The 19606-nt window shown below is 36.2% G+C and overlaps 1 protein-coding gene and 1 long non-coding RNA gene across 4 annotated transcripts in view; one reads left to right on the forward strand and one right to left on the reverse strand.

Moving 5' to 3' along the window:
• Nucleotides 1-19606, reverse strand: part of LOC118256050 (uncharacterized) — a 76131-nt gene that overhangs the window by 28434 nt on the left and 28091 nt on the right. For 2 of the 3 annotated variants that reach the window (XR_004781138.2, XR_004781137.2), the window contains exons 2-5: nt 11689-11807; nt 7400-7597; nt 7024-7097; nt 3811-3997 (exon numbers count right to left, since the gene is read on the reverse strand). This is a non-coding gene — a long non-coding RNA (uncharacterized LOC118256050). The remainder of the gene's footprint in view (nt 1-3810; nt 3998-7023; nt 7098-7399; nt 7598-11688; nt 11808-19606) is intronic. The other variant, XR_004781139.2, reaches the window with a different exon arrangement.
• Nucleotides 1-19606, forward strand: part of IGF1 (insulin like growth factor 1) — a 55489-nt gene that overhangs the window by 24223 nt on the left and 11660 nt on the right. Inside the window, exon 3 of the mRNA XM_035562724.2 lies at nt 17072-17253. Within this exon, the coding sequence (XP_035418617.1) occupies nt 17072-17253 (182 nt within the window). The remainder of the gene's footprint in view (nt 1-17071; nt 17254-19606) is intronic.

A 19606-nucleotide genomic window follows, 5' to 3' on the forward strand; every position in this document is an offset into this window, starting at 1 on the left:
AAAATCCTATCAAAAATGCACAATGTAAAAACTTTGAAACCCAGACAGCTAGGTTTGGTTAAATTATAACAACTTCAAAGTTGTAGAGATTAGTATTAGAAAGTTTCGGGAAATCTGAGGCTTAGGTGTTGCTACCTGCTCCAACTATTAGTGTCACTAGCAATGTTACGGTGCCAAACAGTCATAATTTATATGTATGATTACCAGACTTTATCCTTAGCAGCGCTCTGCTGCTCAGTTGTTGATAGTGTTGTGGGATATTTCGTTTTCTTTTGCAGAAGTATTTGATTTTCAAACACTTACACGCTTTGTGTGCAATAAGACAGCATGAATGGTTCTTTAGGGATTGGGCTGCCCCTCACTGATTCCAGCTTGAGCTATACCAGATGCCATACCCAGAAGAGCTAACCCTTAATTTTTTTTTCTTCTACATCCACTAAGTATGATTTTATATAATTGTCTCAGACCACTGAGACAATAATGAACGAATGGTCCATGAAGAAATCTGGAAAGGTTTCAGCAATTTTTCTTAGGAAATGAATCAAAATGAATCTAAGCAAGATATGGGACATGGTGCAATAATGTCTAGTTTCTTTGGAATAAAAGGAAAGAACAAGTGTCCTATCACTGATATTTTATTATCCATTTTATCATTCATTCAGCCAGTATGGTGTCTAATGTGAAAAATTACAATGTGAAATAATAAATTAAGAACGTCTGTTCTATTAGGAAACAAATATAGGACTCAGTAATTACTACCAGGTTCAACATTGAAATGTTAATATGTATGAATTTTTAAATACTTCTCTTCTTAGCAATTTTACAGCATATTAGTTTGAAACATTGTGGATCCTTGCCAGGTGTGATACAGAGGTATGGTAGCACACTAACAGAGAGCGTATTTATCCTTAGATCACCTCTCTCTGCTTCTATCAAACCAAAGAAAAATGATTTCTGAATTTCCTAATGATCTTGCAAGATAAAACATTGAAAGTTGGTAGATCTAGAAATTATGATATTAAAAGGAGCATTATATTTTTTAATTCTAGTGCTAAGAACATAAACCTTTCCTAAGTCCTACTTATTGGTACAATGACGTCATCCTGGAGTAGAGAAAAGGATAATCTTCCTTGTTGCTGCTGTAATTGAAGAATGGCAAGGAGTTCTGTTAAATATACCACTCATCATGCATATGTTTCATTACATCTAGTCCTTTCTTTTACTCATCCATAGGGTGGATTTTAAGCCATATACTGTTTTCTGTATTTCTAGTATCTTTTCTCTCAACAATAACAGCGACTCGTTCCAAGCATTTTTCAGTGCTTCCTCTCTGCTCTTTGCCTTCACTCCACCAGCTGTCACTCCAGTGACATTTCCCAAGCACGAAGCTGACAAAGAGCAGGGTAGAGCTTTAAGTGCTTAAGCTGTGGAGATCAGTAGCAGTATTTTAAAATATCAACATAACTCTGTGTTTGGGGAACAATTTCTGGTATCATTACTTGAATGGACAACAGTGTTTACCACACAAGCAGTTGCACAGACTATGGTTCAGTTATTTCAAAAGCTCATAAAAGGTTACCAAACTATACCACATTGATATATTTTGTCTGTACATTTGATGATTTTCCACCATAATATTTAATTTAAGCTAGAAATTAAGAAAGCCTAGCCTGATTAATAATAAGGGATTTCTGCATAGACAATTAAGAAGCTATTAATAATGTAGAAAGGAGGTCAAAGGACAGCATGCAGGACAGATATTTGAGAAGTGTTTTACTTCCTGATTTGCAAATATACCCTACCAACTCATTTTTCAAATTCCAGAACTATATTTACAAATCAAAATGATCTGAATAATCCAATCTAAAAAGGAGGACTTATCACAGGGGGATGCCTTCCTCTAACAGTTCAGCTTTCTTCTCATTTTCTACTTCTTGTCTGTTACTTGAGCGACTGCAGTACAAGATCCAAATACTGACAGGAAAACTATTGTAAGGTGCAGTGGTAGCACAAGCGTTTACTTGTATTATTAAATTAAATTAAATTAAAGTAACTTTGCCACTCGAACAATAGAAAGACAAGTTGATGTGATTTTCAATAGCCTCCAGAAATCTTAGTGAACATGATTCTAGGAAACGTTCAAGACAAGATTTCCAGTTTGCCAGCTGGCTTGAATATGGCATTTACCATTCCCATCTGTACCTATAAACAGAACAGGGAGTGAATCCTCACTCCACTTTGCTCAGCAGCATCTCCGTAGTGTTTCTCTTCTTAACACCCCTGTGGTGAGGAGGATAAGGGGGGAGTTTCAACAGGCCACTCTCACACTACCCATAAGGCCGCAGTGTCTGTGCAGTGTGGGCACAGCCTTATACTGGGCCTTCACCGTCCCTTTTCCTTTCTCCTTCTCCTTCCCCTTCTCTGTCCCCTTCCCTTTGCAGCCGCGGGTGGCGGCTACCGAATGGCGCCGGAGCCCCCTAGCGCCGCCCGGCCGCCCGGCCTGCCGCCCGGGAGTGGCCGCAAGGCCGCTGCCAGCCTCCGGCCTTCCAGCCCCACACGAGGGCCTGCAGGTGCAACGAGTGTGAAATCTCCTGGCCCTTAACGTTTAGGGACCAGAGGTTTACATGGCCAAAGCTAGTCTAAGTGAAATAATACAAAACCTTGAGAACAATGCAGAAGTAAACAACGGTCCCTGTCAGTTCAATATTTTGCTTCAATTTTTCATTAAACCTTCACATCAAGAACAATTTTCACAATGCATTTGAAGGATAGGAAGACTTTTTGTAGACCCTCAATACCAGAGTAAATTTTATCTCTTCTGTGCCAATCACACAAATCTTCTGGAGGGCTAACCAGTGCGCTCTAGAATATAATTAATACCCAGGAAATTCCAGTGATCAGATCTATTGGCTAGCGATACTACTCCATTACAACAGCTCCATCTCTCTATGTCATATGACATAGAAACAATTCCTATATATATGTCACCACAGCATGTAATTCATGCAATATTCTCATTTTATATACAGCTGAAAACACAAAAAGCCATTATTTGGGCAACACACACCACAGTAGTACCAGTGGTATTCTATGTAAAAGCTGCATAGCAGCTGCTGGCAAAAGATCAGAGTCATGCACACAACAAAAGACAGAAAAGTAGAGAGAGAGAGAGATTCAGTCTTGTCCAGGTCAATACTATGCAGCTATTTCCCGCACCAGACATTAGGTTTATACTTTGCGTCACTAAGATTAGGAAAAAAAAAAAAAAACAGCAAGGATGACGCTTATGTTCATTGTATTTCATTGTCACTAATTCTGAATGTGATATATGTTAAATTTATCTGTTCTACAAAAAATTTTGCTTTTAAGTTGTATAGAGAAAACTTTATGCAGTAGTTTATTTTTGTAGTTTTAATCTTTAGTGATCACAGTTGACTGCATAGCAGTTTTATGATGCTGGATGGAAAGTTAAAACAATTATGAAGTTTAAATTGATAACAACTTATTTAATGGCCTGCTGTCTAACTGCTAGAGGCATAAACAAAGATACCTAGAATGCTGGAATGAATTTAGGAAATTCATTAGAAAAGTTATTAAGTGATATTACAAAGAAGACGAGACAGAATGTATGAGAAGCATAAGCAAATGACAGATGAGGAGAGATTGCAAATAATTAAGCAAAATCACAAGAGATGCAGTTTAGACAATCATTTAGAAGCTGAGGAGAGAAAACAGACTCATTTTAGACAAATGTAACTGTGAAATTGACTTCATTTTACTTCCAATTATGATTTTATCCTGGATGCTAACCTGAAACTTCTCTGAGTTTCACAAATGAGAAGAATGAGATCTGCAGAATTAGTGTCATCCTGGTTAAGGCCCTTCAGCTGGAAACCTCACAGGAACAGCCGCTCTCACTGAACTTGCTGAACTTCTCTTCTCTCTTCCAGCCAGGCTGCACAGCCTCTTTAGGTTATTTCGGCACCTCCTTTTCTGGCTAGGAAAAAGGAGTTCAGAGGAATGTAAAATGAAAAACAAGGGGAAAAAATTAATCCAACTTTCCCAAACCACAGAAAACTTTCATTTAGTATACGTTTTGACCAAGTTTCTGTGAGAGCAACAGTCATATTTTATCCAAAAATTACTCTGAATGGAAAGAACTCTAAGCAGTTTTGATACTAAATGACTTAAGAGAGAGAAACACCATGCTGTCGGCCTCTGCATCCACACTCTGAGTGTATAAATGCTAAATGTGCAGGAGATTGCAAGTATTATCACAATTATGCAATAGCGATTTCAGGAGGCACCGTCAGAGGAAACATATATTAGAGATTATTCCATTTTGTTATGAAATTTGAGTGCCTAATGATAAAATTAATTTTAATATGTTATTAAAAAATAAAAAAAGCTTTCTAACTGTGTGTCTGTTACAGCTGAAAATGAGTTAACCTCCTCTGGACACTACCCCATTCCTTTAGTTGTAAGAAATTAGAAGAAGCAAACAAGATATTACAGGGATTTCATTTTTTGGTGTGGAAGTATTGTTTCTAGCTATTTGATTTGGTTTCTATGTATCAATATCAGATTTAATTGTAGAACTAACTACAATTAACTACTTAAGAAGAGTTGTTTGAAAATATTTATGATCTTATTAAGTCAAGTTTTGGGTAGCAACAGAGTATGCCTGAAATCCAGTTTGCTGTGTACTGCTTGACTCTTAATGTCATGTTTGAATACCAGATTATTAATTTCAAATACAGCTAATAACTTGCAAATGTAAAATTAAATATCTAAAGACTCAACAAAAATATTTGAAAAGGCCTTAATACTGATGTCTATGTCCAAGAAATATCTTCAGGCACAACTCAAAATCTATGCTTTCAGAGAATCAACAACTTTTTTCAAAATCCTTCATGCTTTGAGATTTAGTAGCATTTTAAAAAACTATAGCTGTTAAATGTCTGAGAATTAAAAATGGCTGTAATTTCTAATGAACAATACAGGAATAAAAGATTCTTTAGAAATACACTTCATGACATTCACTGGATTGTACTTTTTCATTTTCTGTGATACCATATAGGCCCTCCACTGGCCAAGTAAGCATAAGACAAGTTTTTTGTGGGTTTTTGTATGTTATTTTTTTCCAAGAAAACCATAGCTCCTGAACAGAAATATGCTCAACATGATGAAGTGGACATAATGACATGCAAAGTCACTGGCCACATTGGGAAGAATGATTCTGTAGACTGAAGCACACCTAAAAACGTTAACATTTACAGAGTCACTACTAAGCTTACATATTAGTGTAATAATAAGATAAATTAAAAAGACTACACCATTGTAAGCATACTTATTCACCCCACTTATTTTCTGCTGAACTTGATTCCTCTATTTAACCCAGAGAACAAACAGAGAAACAAAAGGACAGCAAAACTACCAAATAAGAGAAGCCATTGAGAAACATCTTAAACTGATGCTGAGGTTTCAATCATTAATCAAGTCTAAACTAGTTGGAAAGATAACAGTAGAAGGGAATAATTTTCATTACTTAGAAAAAAATCTCTTTCAATGGAAATGAACTTTTAAAATCTTTGAACTTCTCTTAAAAAGCCATAGAAACTTAGCAAGTGAGATCTTTAAAAAATCTACCTAGAAAACCACATTCCCTTTTAAAAATTGTGTCTGGAGAAGTCATTGTCAGCCCTGTAAAAATAGGATTACTGCCTGTTTGCTTCATATAAAACTTTACTGCCTATAAGCCCTGCTATCTTCAATGATCCTACAGAAACTGTAGTTTTGGTATATAAGATGCTATCCTGGAACCAATTTCTGCCTGCACTATATCAGCATTACTTTGATTATGATCTCTCTGCATGTCTTCAGTAATAAGAAGGTGTGCTTGGTTGTCAAGGAGAATAAGAGTAGTTTCATTTATTATTCAGCACTGGCTTCTTTTTCTTTATGTCCCTGTCACTGGAACTTATCCTCGTAACTCCTATTGCAGTATTAAATCACTAACGAATGGAGCTACAACTGGTAGAAACCAGTGTGAGTGAAAGGTGAATCAAGCATAGCAGTATATTTCAGCTAGATTTAGCTATCTGTTGTTTCCAGATACAACTCACTGTCCCTCTCTCACCGCATTGACTTCATCCTCACTCCCTAATGACTATGTACTTCACTGGAAAGTTTCACTTTTTCTTTTATCTCATTAGACAAGTTTAACAGGAGCATCATGACCTCAAAGGAATGCTTTCTTTCAAGATTAGATTTTTACATGACCGAACAAGTCAAAAGTAAGGTTAATGGAAGACAGGTATATGGTTAAGACATTGGCCTAGTGCTTAAGTTGATGTAGGTTCAGTTCCTGGCACTGTCACAGCCTTCTCCTGTGCAAATAATTGATAGCTAGATTCCATAAATATTCCTGAAACTAAGTAGTATCTTTACCTGCAAAGAGCTCTCTTTATTTAGGATAAAGTACTGTTTAACATCAGTGAAGATAAAAGAATCTGACTCTTAATCTTTCTGTCTTAATTCCCCTTCAGAATGCAGTGGTTAATTTGTCCTTGGTAATCAGGAATCTTGAAATTCAACCTTCATGAGTAAAAGTATCCCAATAGCCCAAAAGTAGCAGACAATTAGATATAAGTTTTCACATTTGCAATGTTGGCCATAAGAAAACTACATGCTTAACTTTGATAAAAAACACAGTCATCTTACCTTTGCTTAATTTTTTTTTTAAGTAATTAATGCTTCTGGCTTCTAGAGAAAGGTTCAATTACTGAAAGTCTAAACAAGACTCAGACAATACTTTTCAAATCACTGCACAAGTACAAAGCTGAATCTTGATTATTTCTTATTCTCGATTGCTGCATAGAGTAGTGTACAAGGTTGGATGCTTCTTGCTGACAAAGCCCTTCACAATGATATCAGATCTCAGTAAACAGAGCCTATAGCTCCAGAACTTAGCACATATTGGAGTAAATCTGCTGAAGTTAACTGTATTAGACAAATACAAACCTAGTGTGAGTGAGAAGTGAGCCATGCCCTTCCTAGTGTCTTCTTTCTCCCTCCTTTCTGGTGTCATATTGTTTCTAATGAGGGAAAGAAAAATGTCAACATTTGTCTCCATAATAGATTAGATAACAGTGGCCTCCTCCTAATTGCTTACACCCTGGAAGGACTACTGTCATATAAGCAGAAATAGAAATTGTAATGTGTGACAATAGCTGCACCCATGGATATAGTGAAAGATAGAGAGGAGATATTTAATTTCAGTATTATGCAACAGCCATTCAAACCTTCTCCCTCTAACTAGGTGATGCAGGAATAAGAGCGCTATGTTTGTCATTTGTTATTTGCTTTCATTTCCCAGAATACAGCTGAGAACAAGTACCTTGATAAAATCCTGATTACACACTGCAAAACATTGTATTGTTTGTTATGCAGTCAGTAGGATTAACTCCGGGAAACAGTCATTCAGTTTCACATTGTACATCAGGATTCTTTTGTTCTTATCTCCCTCAAGGAATCACATCACATCCACTCCATGCAAGTCTCTCCAGATGCCGCTAAGATGAACTGAACTGTAAGGCTGGAAGACAATGCAAGCAATTGTTCATTATCAGCTTGATGCCAAGCCCACTAGGGGCAGTGGAAGTCCTTTTTAATTTTTTATTTTTAAAAATTTTAATATTTAAATTTTTAAAGATTTTAATATATTTTGGATCAGGTTCTATATAAGTAGCTTCTGACACCTGATTCATAATCCTGGCTGCACTAAAAGATTTCCCAATGACTTCATTGATGCTAGGATTTCACCCAATTACACTTTTTGCATTTTTATTCATTTGACAATCCAAATAAATCAGAATTTTACATTGGCTATGGGATAAGAAAGGCATGGAAGGTCATAACATGATTGATCATCCTTCTACCACACACAAGGGTAAGCAGTAATTATTTATTGTGAGAGCATATACAAGAAAAAGAAAGAACGTGTTCTCATTATGGACGGATGACTGTATTACCGTTGTCCTCCTGGATGCACTATAGTGGGAAATATCCAAATGTAGCAATGACCTACTGGTTTCTAATTATCTTGTCCTAAACCTCGATAAACCTGCCCATTCTTGCAGTAGTGAATTTCTGTCCAGCAAAGCATTTGCCTTGCCAAAGTATATATTTTTTGGCAGCATCTGGCACTTTCCAGCCCTGGAATCTGACGTAGGCTTGTAAATTGTGCTAGGTTGGCAAGGTTTTCACCCTCTAGAGCACATAATTGGTGTAAAATAATACATTATATTGTTTCCCACTCTTTCTGCTCTTTTTTTTCCTCAAAAGAATTCCAAACTCTAAAATTTCTTTTTCATATCCCAGTGCAATACTCAAAAAAACTATAGGTCTTTCTCTTCACACGTTGCAACTGGCTTAGGAACTACTGTGTGAAGGAAGCATAATGGCTCTATCACATGCTTAGTAGGCTTAATGGCCTCCAAAGCAGCAGTTCCATAAAGAGGGCAAAGTACGGTGCAGCTGCATGTGAGAGTAAATTGTTACAAGTGCTGTGCTTTGGAAATAAGTTTAGGGAAAGAGGATTTTTATTTTTATTTTTCAATTTAACATACAATGAAGAAAAAAAATGCTTCTGAAAGAGTATTTCTAAAGGAAAAGTCAACCTTCTTCTACTGTGTAACAGACTACCTGGTAAACAAAGACACACAAATTTAAAATTAAGACACTTTTTGGGATAAATCTACATTTGTTGGCTAACAAATTTTACTAAAGTGACATAGTTGTTTTATTCACCACTTGGAATGTTAAAGAGTTTTCATTTTTTCATAAGGTGCAGCTTATAAATGTTAATTACTCAGGGAAAATTCTCCTCAAGTAATTAAGTCAAGACTTAATAGATTTCTCTTATAGAGGAGTATTAATCGAGTGCCTATGCTTTGCCTGTCTTACTTGCCTAGTATTTTAAAGGACATGGACAGCAAGCAAAGATCTTCTTGCCTTCTTGACTCAGTAATTAGTGCAATCCAGTATTCTGCAAAGCAGTAGCTCTCTTGCAATATCTCACTATTAACAAGTGCATATGCTTTCATAAAGATTTTACTTGTGCATACTGATAAAGCTTATCCTCTATTTTCATGCAGATTAAATTAGACTTCAGAGCTAGATCATCCATTCACTGAGCATTTATAAATGCTAATATATGCTTATTTTGATGAATACAAACAAAAATCAGTCTAAGCATAATTATTTTTTTGGCACTGACAAAACATTGAAGGAAAATGGAAGCTAAATATTAAATATTGTAGCTTCAAAATACATGCAACTTATTTACATGAAAATCAGATTGCCTACTTTGCAAAGTTGAAATCATAAGGTTAAGGAACTTTACAGCAGGTCATAACATTTGGTTTTTGCTTGTTTGTATGTTTGTTTCAATACTTCATAGAAGTATCAAAATAAAGGCATTTCCCGCTGATTGAACATTGACTCATAATTTTCCAAATACTGATTCAAAATTCCAGAGTACTCTCAAGAAGTATTCCTGATATAATATTAAATCATTTGTCTAAGATCGTGAGGAGATTAAAAGTGATATCAACACACATATTTTGCATACACATTTATTTATAATGCACAAATACGGAAGGATGCTAGCCTTACTGTACAAAACATAGTCAAAGGGGCATGGAGATACATGATTAAATGGCAGACTGGATGGAATGCTTTTCAGAACAAATATGGGTCATCATATTTAATTGCTAAAATGGAAATGGAAATGGATTTGTACTCCACCAGCAGCATATTTTGTGATTTAGGACAAATCACTTGCAATGGAAATCATCTTGTTTGACTTCAGTTATCTAGAGGTTGTGTGTATACTCTAAGAGAAGATCAGGTAGCTTTATCTGTAGTCAAAGAAAGAACACGGTCTTTCAGAGGACAATTAATTTTGAGTAATGCATCCAAAACAGACTAAGCCACTCAGACACACCTGCCTGTTGACTATCTTAAACTAGACCCCTAATTTTGAGATAGTGAAACTGGGTAAAATGAATGGCAAACTCAGCACCCCTAGTCTTATTTGCCACCAAAAGGCCAACACTACATGGAACTCAAAAATACTTCAAGCCACCAGCTCCCAGCCTGGATCCAGTGTACAAGATGTTGTAGTTCCACATTGCAATATAGCAGTAGAGAGCCTCATCCTTGTGCAGGCATGGACAAATTCTCTCTGGCTGACCTACTGCCCCTCAGTATGCCTACATACATACAGATACTGTAGGCTATAAATTGGACATACTGGTAAATGAGAAAAAGAGTTTGTCATCACACCACTTTGGAGGATCACGCACAGAAATACCCCAAAACTGCTGTCAGTGCTTCAAAATTGTACAAATTATATTACCCTGATATTTTATAAGAAACATGTCAAGTTTCTCTAGTCAAAAAGAAAATCCTCACAAGACCACCGTACACTAGTAGGTCAATAGCCTTTCACGTTACTTTAAAAGCTGCAGTTATAACCGAAGGTTGACTCTATTAGTAAGTTAGGAATATGGTTCACTGTTTTTCAGATCTATTATATTTTTCTGAATTACAGTCTAAACAGCATTCTTGAGTTCTGCTCCTGGGCTGAAAAAGACACTATGTACAGCACATATAAAGAGTCGCATAAAACCTCGAGGACACAATACCACAGTTCTTTCTAGAGTCCTCTAAAAATAGGTTAGTTTTGTGTTTATTCTGGGCTGTTTCTCATGTCATTTCCTCATGCTAGTGTTACAACAGTAGATTTTAATTCTCTAAAGAATGTCTAGGTAGTTTGACAATTGAAACTTTTATAGTCCACCTACACCAGTGCTTCTAACATTGAGGCCGTCAGTCTAGCAGAAGCAATGGTAGCATCAATGAAACATTTGGGGTTGGGGGGTGGGAAGGAAACAAAGAAATCAAGCATAAACCAGCCCTACTGAATTACTCCACTGGCTTTGCATTATTTAAAGGGAAGTGCTGTTAGTACAGAAGCCAGCTGTTTAACTATTGGAATTCTGGAACTTGGCCTGCTTTCAGTGAACTTCAGAACAGTGTGACTAAACTTTGTATCTGCTTGTAGCACATGGAAAGAAACATTCACATATTTGGTACAGTAGATTAAATGAGAGCCAAAAATTCTATTAAGTAAACTTTGACCTACATGATATGAGACCTCTTTTGAGCCTGCAACTGACAAAAAAGGAAAGAAACCTCCAAGGAAATCAGTGTACATCAGCAAAAAGGAATGCCTAGGACTGTTATATGTCCACAGGCAGCACTTTGAAGGTTGAGTAAATATAAGGAAACTTTTGATAACAGCTGGAAGGCAGCAATGAAACTGTGTCAGAAGGATGACAATAAGCTATATGGGTGCCCAGTATATTGACACAGACGGATCAGTCAGTATTTTAAGGCAATATCATCAAAAATTAAGGAATAGAATACTGATATAAAATGTGCAGAACACACAGCCATTTATTTACTCATATGGATTTTGGTCTACAGATTAACTTAAGTTCTTAGTTAAATTAGTCCCTGTGTTGGAGAGCACTCAGGCATGTTCTTAATGTTGAATATGTGCTTTAGCCCAAATGACTGTGCAGGAGCTTGAACATTTCCTTAGATCTGCATACATACTTTGGTAATGATCAGCTGGGACCATTTTGATCCTGTAGTCCTTCGAGAAGATGAGAGGAGTACCAATAATACTTGCAGAAGTGATAGTAATTCCTTGTAATTCTTTATCTCATCTTTGCCTGTAGTAATGATATACACAGCAGCATGTAAGAGGACAGCAGTAATTTCAAATTTATTGATCTTAAATTAATGTAGGCACTAGACACTTCTCAAAAGTACAGCCCAGAATACTGATTACTGAAAAATAATCATTTTTTCCTATTAATTTCTATTCACTTTCTTTACCTGCTATACAGCACTTCAGATAATATCAGTTTCTATTTCCTACAGCATTTAAGGATACTTGATTAGGTAGGTCTTTCAAAAACCTTAGGAAAACTTTTTTAAAGGGAAAGTTAAATAATATCATTTAACTTCACAATACTTATGTTATTCTTTTAATGAAGGATGAGTAGCTAGTATGCCATGCAATACATGAATATTTCAGTCTATAAATAAATGCTGTTTCATTGCTGACCACATCACTGATGTGTTAGTGATTTAATTCCAAACTCATTACATTTTCCATAGAGGTTTTTAAAACTGCTATAGGACACTATATCCTGCTTGATAAAATTAACATTCTGTCATAAAGAAAAACAACTTGTACATGTCTATGGTCTGGCTAAAGTAAAAATAATTTTGAAGTACACTGAAATTTTACCTGAAAGATTCGAAAATTCAGGATTTGCATTAACTATTTAAACATACAATTATACAGGAGGAATGTTGCTACTGATTACTAAATAAGGCAGGTAATGCTTCATGAGCTATTCAAGGTATTTTAACAACTTTATAAACAGTTGCATTCAGATGCTGAAGGGTAAAATGAATTGCATATGATCGCACAAGTCAGTAGCTAGACGTGAATAAAACTTAGGACTTTTTAAAGTTTGCGAAGACAAATAAATGTGGATGGGAAGACATGATACACAAATGAATGAGATATATTATTAAAGCTACAGTACATGGCATGGTTCCTCTACTTCATGTATAGTCAAATCAAATATATTGCTGTGAAAATGACCATATTTACCAGAAGGTCATAGATTTCACAATACGAACAATACTGATACACTCACAAAATGCTATATATCCCATTGCATATCACTGCTTTTTTTTATATGCCTTCAGTAAAAAAATAAAAAAAAAATAAAAAATAAATACGGAAAGAATGCATCAGATTACATAATTGAGCAAAATTTAAAATGGCAAAACACAGGTAAAGTTGTGTAAGTATAGGCTTGGCATGGACAAATTGGAAAGAACTACTGATTACTAAAAAGGATGAAGGACTTTCCAAAAAAATCACATCTACCAACCAGTTCATCTTTGGCTTATTTAAATGCTAAATGTTAACAATGTTAAATAACAAAAGAGCTAACAATTTTTTGAGACCTTTGAAACTTTACATTTCCTTTCATTATTCCCATTATAAACCATTCTTATACAAATGGATCCCATAAATATGCTGCTATCAGCCACTGTTTCTTCCTAGAGGACCATGCTGACCAAAATATGTCACTAAGAAAAATTACCCTAGTAAGTGCTCTATAGAGTAAATAATTGGTTTCAGTAAAGAACAAGATCACTTGTTTTACAAAATGACTTTGCAAGTTAGAGTCTTGCTACTCATGGAAGAAAGACTTCTACTATCAAGTTCTGTTGTTAACCTGTGGAAGTTCTTAGCACAGATATTTAATCTTATTGATTTTAAATTTTGTCACTGAGAGATAACACTGTGTATCTATTATGAATGTCATGAGGATCTGACATCTGTATGATTCTTAAAAGTGCAAAATAATACTAATCCTAAAATATTCTATTGGCTTGACAGTTTTCTAGGTAGAAAGATCATGGAAAGCCAGTTGAAACTAATAAATAAACTGTCCCTCCTTATTTTTACTATTATCAGTCATGGGAGGATAATAGTAAACACATGATCACAGCATGTCAAAGAATCAACCAAACCTAAATGCCTGTTAGCTTCTGTGAAATACCATTCAAAAGAAAAAAATCATAGAATCATAGAATGGCTTGGGTTGGAACGGACCTCAAAGATCAAATAGTTTCAAGCCTCCTGCCACAGACAGGGATGCCTGCTACCCACTTGATCATGTTGACCAAGGCCCCATCCAACCTGGCCTTGAACACCTCCAGGGATGGGACATCCACAACTTCTTTTGGCAACCTGTTCCAGTGCCTCACTACCCCTACAGTGAAGAATTTCTAATGTCTAATACAAATCTATTCTCCTTTAAAGGTTTAAGACCATTTCCCCTTGTCCTGTCATTTACCTGAGAAGAGTCCCTCTCCATCCTTTCTGTAAGACCCCTTGAAGTACTGAAAGGCCACAGTGAGGTGGCCAGAGCCTTCTATTCACCAGGCTGAACATCCCCAGCTCTCTCAGCCTTTCTTCATAGGAGAGGTGGTGCTCCAGCCCTCTAATCATCTTTGAGGCCCTCCCCTGGACTCACTTTAACAGGTCTACATCTTGTTCTGGGGGCCCCAGACCTGGATGCAGTACTCCAGGTGGGGCCTCATGAGGGCAGAATAGAGGTGAACAATCACCTCCCTTGATCTGCTTGTAGAATGTGTTTGTTTATGATAAATTGGTAGACTGAGAAAAGAAAGGTGAGCTTAACTAATCAACAGTTTGTGCCAGTTTAGCTGGATCTATTAAGAGAAGTTACACCTTCATATACAGGAACAGAATTTGCCCTTCCATGTTTTAAATGGGAGTAAGACAAAATGTTGAAGAGCTCCGGGTATCCAACACAGTAATGACACTCCAGATTTTATCATGACTGCTGAATTTCAAAAGTGTTAGGCTATGAGAATCTGATTAATAGCCTTTGGAAATATTTCCAGGGAAAAGCTTGTAACTTATAACTCAGTGAGTGAAAATAGTCTGGAAAACAAAACAAAACAAACAAAAAAGACACCAAAACAAACAAATAAACAAATAAACAAACAAACAACAACAACAAAAACAAAAACAGAAACCACCAACTATGTATCTTTCCAGTGATACACAGAAAACAATGCACACACACAAATCAAAATATTACCGTAATCTACTCCTGGCTTGCTATTCTCTTTAGTCTTATGAAACAAATTATTTAGCAGACAATGTACAGTATAGAGGTCCTCAGTGGATTGCAATATACCAAGTAAGCATGTTTTTCTTTTTGTTTAATTTATAGTCCCTGGAAAAAGACATTTAAAAACCTATTGTCTGGGTTTACAAAGCTCATGGGGATAGTTAGTTCTTAGCTGACTGTACTGCTGGCTAAAATGTTAGACATACTTTACCACTAGAGGTCTTTTCATTTACGGATGTACTGAGGCCTCAAGGGTTCTTTGTCAGTGGACATATGTTTTAATCACAGAGAATTGCAAAATGCAGTTGTTGTCTTCAAATTGACAACTGCAGACCAGGTATATGGATATTAATCTAGAATTTGCTGTATAAGCATAGGAGGCAAGAATTTCTCAAAGAGAAACTGAATTTTCATCTTTGTTGATATACCTTTTTCCTTTATTTAGCTTGAGTAATTTCTTAAAACTGAATTCCTTGCCAAAATCTGTAAATAACAGGTTTTTGGTCTCAGTGATAAAAATGAAGGGAAGAAAGAAAGAAAGAAATGAAAGGGGAAGGAGGGAGGGAGGGAGGGAAGGAAGGAAGGGAGGGAGGGAGGGAGGGAGGGAGGGAGGAAGGGAGGGAGGGAGGGAGGAAGGAAGGAAGGAAGGAAGGAAGGAAGGAAGGAACGGAGGGAGGGAGGGAGGGAGGAAGGAAGGGAGGGAGGGAGGGAGGGAGGAAGGAAGGAAGGAAGGAAAGAAGGAAGAAAAAGAAAAGACAGAAACAAAGAAAGAAAGAAAGAAGGAGAAAGAAAGGAAGAAAGAAAGAAGAAAAGAAGGAAAGAAAATAAAAGAAAGAAGGAAAAAGAATGAAGGAAAGAAGGAAAGAAGGAAAGAAGGAAAGAAGGAAAGAAGGAAAGAAAGAAAGAAAAAGAAAGAAAGAAAGGAAAGAAAGAAAGAAAGAAAGAAAAAGAAAGAAAGAAAGAAAGAAAGAGAAAGAAAAAGAAAGAAAGGAAGAAGAAAGGAAAAAATGGTTGAGCTGACTGAATCAAGTTACATCTTTTTTTGGCTTTTGGTGCAATATTCTTTCATTTTTTTCCATATTTTGGAGTTTTATCCAATGTGTATCATGTCTAAATGGAAACATTTAATGCTGAAAATGTCAAAACAAAACATTTAATCTTTTCAGAATTTTACTGTCTGAAACCAAATTCTACCAGAATTTAAAAATAGATGTAGTAAGTCAGCAACTGCTTTTTTTGTGTGTGTGTGAATTTACTGTTCATTCATTTCTAATATCATAATAGAACAACCACACATCCAACTGGGTTTTATTCAAACAAGCCCAGGAAATAATGGGTGTGTAATCTTTGCATAGTATGGCAGTGAAATCTCTAGTTACTAAAGAAATCAGAAATGCCAGGGAAAAAGAAAAAAAAAAAAAGAGAGAGAGGACAGTTTGACAGCTCTGTAAATGAAAATGTCACCCTTTAATGTAGCTGAGTGAAAAATGCAATTAAAAAAAAATCAAGTATTTCCTACAGATGCCCTGTAAAAACACAAAACAAGGAACAATCATGTTATGTCAGTCCAATTTTCCATCTTGTGTAAAGCTATACAATATTAAACACTGTCCGTATCTGTTCCATCAACCATCACCCTATTTTTGCTGCATATCATCAGTTACTGAGTTACCTCATTTCCTGCTTCCCATTAGTTTTTGAGCTTGCAGATCTTAGACCCTATGTAGTTGTATACAGTATTTGTTTCCCCTTTGGAGCATACTCTCTCTTCATATAGTGGCTCAATGAAGCCTTTTTCAATAGAAAATACTTGCCTACTACACAGGCATGATCTTTAAACACCAGCTACTTCAATCAGCTCAATAATTAGATTTCATCCAAAAGCTAAAAAGTGAATTCCCTTTGCAAGGCTTCTAACTGCCAGATTATAGCTTCCTTCCTCTCCATTTTCAATGCCAAGACAGTTCAAGAAAATGTTTTAATAATACTCTTCTAAGAAGATGTAAGTTTGCTCAAATGCTTAAATAGCAGCTATCCATAGACAAAGATCCAAGCTGGCCATTTCCAGGAATATCTTTGGAAGCTGTATCTAAGGACATTGTCTTAGAACAGATACACACAGGCAGCCTCTACAACTGCCATTGGTGATTCAGTTAAAATAATGCAACTTAATATGAATGCTGCTGAGATCTTTGCATTTTCTTTCTAACATAAAAACTTTCCATTTGTGTTTTGAATAGGTAAGCCTACAGGGTATGGATCCAGCAGTAGACGCTTACACCACAAGGGAATAGTGGATGAATGCTGCTTCCAGAGTTGTGACCTGAGGAGGCTGGAGATGTACTGTGCTCCAATAAAGCCACCTAAGTCTGCACGCTCTGTACGTGCTCAGCGCCACACTGATATGCCAAAAGCACAGAAGGTAGGCCAGGCCAAAAAAATAAAATGCTCTATCTATTTTAGGGAAGGGAAATAGTGTCAAGGCCGGTAACATAGCAAACAACTGATGTGTTCTACCTGCTAGGGACAGTGACATTTAGTGTGTTTTTGGAAAACAGCGTCCGCGGCAGGAAATAAGGAGGAGATGAAGTGTTCTATCTCACCTCTTAGAATAAAAAAATGGATTTGCTAAGCTAGTAATTATGAGATTTTATCCTGTTTCTGGGTATTAACTGACAAGTACTCACATCATCCAATCATAAATAGCACCTAAAAGTTCCTTCAAAAAGAAACCAAACCGAGTGTTTATATACTCATCTATCCACAAACTACTCACTCATCCTTCTTTGTAAGGAAGAGGTAGAATGAGTGATCATGAGTGCTTCTGTTATTAATTTTATTGTGTAAATGAACAATCTTTTTTTTTTTCTTTCATCATTATTTTGGGTTTTTATTTTTTTATTTACCTGTACTAAATGAATTTGATAGTCACTACATTCATTACATACTTAATTTTAACTATTTAATGTTTAAAATGTATGTTCTCCAAGCACTTCAAATATTCATTGGTATAATTTGTATAGTTCTGGAGTTCAGTGTATCCAGATGGATAAATATGGATATTTATGGATACTGATGGATAATATAATCCAGATGGATTAATAGATACACGAGGGGGAATGGGCGAAAGTTGCGACAGGGGAGTTTTAGGTTGGATGTTAGGAAGAACTTCTTTACCGAAAGGGTTATTAAGCATTGGAACGGGCTGCCCAGGGAGGTGGTGGAGTCGCCATCCCTGGAGGTCTTTAAAAGACGTTTAGATGTAGAGCTTAGTGATATGGTTTAGTGGAGTACTTAGTGTTAGGTCGGAGGTTGGACTCGATGATCTTGAGGTCTCTTCCAACCTAGAAATCTGTGTCTGTGTCTGTGTCTGTGTCAGATATTTCACCCTGCTGTATTAGATACTGTACATATATGTAGTTAAATCTCATTTATCCTCAACAGAGCCTGTAGTTTAGGTAACAGATCTTAGACTAGGCTACCATTAAGCTCTCTTCCAACTGTCTCTTCCATTTGAGTTCTGAGTATCTATTTTACATGTTATCTGTCATCTTCTGTAAACCTCCAGTGACATATTTTATTTTGTTCACAGTTGTAATAGTTCCAGCATCCATTTCTTTTCTATAAACTAATCCATAAAAGGGAATCCATTTCACCTCTTCCTCAAGAGTGTTCAACCTTTTAAAGGAATGGCTGTATGCTTCTTCTTGGGAAGTATCACCTTAGACATTAACATCTCAAAAGACTCACATGACAAGTGAAGTCTACTTCAGGTAGAGCTCAACAATGGACAAGAAAAGCCTGTGGTTTATTCCTATCTGGGCACACAGATATCTAAGGCTTGTGGAAAAAGAAAGACGAAAAGAAAGAAAACAAGCTTGGCCAGTAATCGCTGTGCTTCCTCCCATACTTGTTACTTGGGTGATGGGTAAAACATTCTGTAATGCCAAGTGAAAGGAGAGAAGATACCTGTTAGCCCTCTGATAGATACCACTAACATACCACTTTCCTTGGAGGGCCAAGAATGATGCCATTCTTTAGACAGATGTCTTTTTCTCTGGTAAAAGGACAGACAGGGAAATATTTTCCTTATGAACTAGAAGGGTCAGAAGAAAGGCCTTGCATCTTTGAGCAGCAGCAGAGAAGCGGGTGTTCAAAAGGGAACTGTAAGTGGGAAAAAATTAGAGGGAGTATGTAGTAATTGAGACAACCTAGATGCAGGAAAAAAAGCATCCAGGAAATGAAAAGGAGAGAAGGCAAGAAGTGAAAAGGACAACAAAAAGACAATGAAGAGCAGAGGAAAATAAAAGAAAAGGAATTAGATCAAAGGCTTAGAAAATGAGAAATATTGAAGGACTGAATGAACCATGTTGCATCACACATAAAACACAGAATTTTGACGTAAGGGGAGAGAAAACAATACTAGAGAAAAATTCACATTAAAGAAAACTATTGAAGAATATGTACAGGAAAAGGAGAGAGGTGAACAGAAGCAGAAAAATTATAAGTGCTTCTTGATGGGAAATTGGCAATAAAATAACAGAAATCTGGTGGGGGAAAAAAAAAAAAAACTGAAATTTTCCTTAACCTCTGTTCATGGGTAAAATTAGATTGAGGAAATAAAAAATACAGAAGGGGTAGGAGGAAGTATAATTCATATTTATGGTAAATAAGGATTATATAGTTAAATGAAACAACGCATTAAGAAAAAACTATGTGAAAAAGCTCTAATACATATTCTCATATAATTGTTGTTTCTTTCTTTTTTCTTTTTG

Source organism: Cygnus atratus, chromosome 1, assembly GCF_013377495.2.
Source record: "Cygnus atratus isolate AKBS03 ecotype Queensland, Australia chromosome 1, CAtr_DNAZoo_HiC_assembly, whole genome shotgun sequence".
Lineage (NCBI taxonomy): Eukaryota > Metazoa > Chordata > Aves > Anseriformes > Anatidae > Cygnus > Cygnus atratus.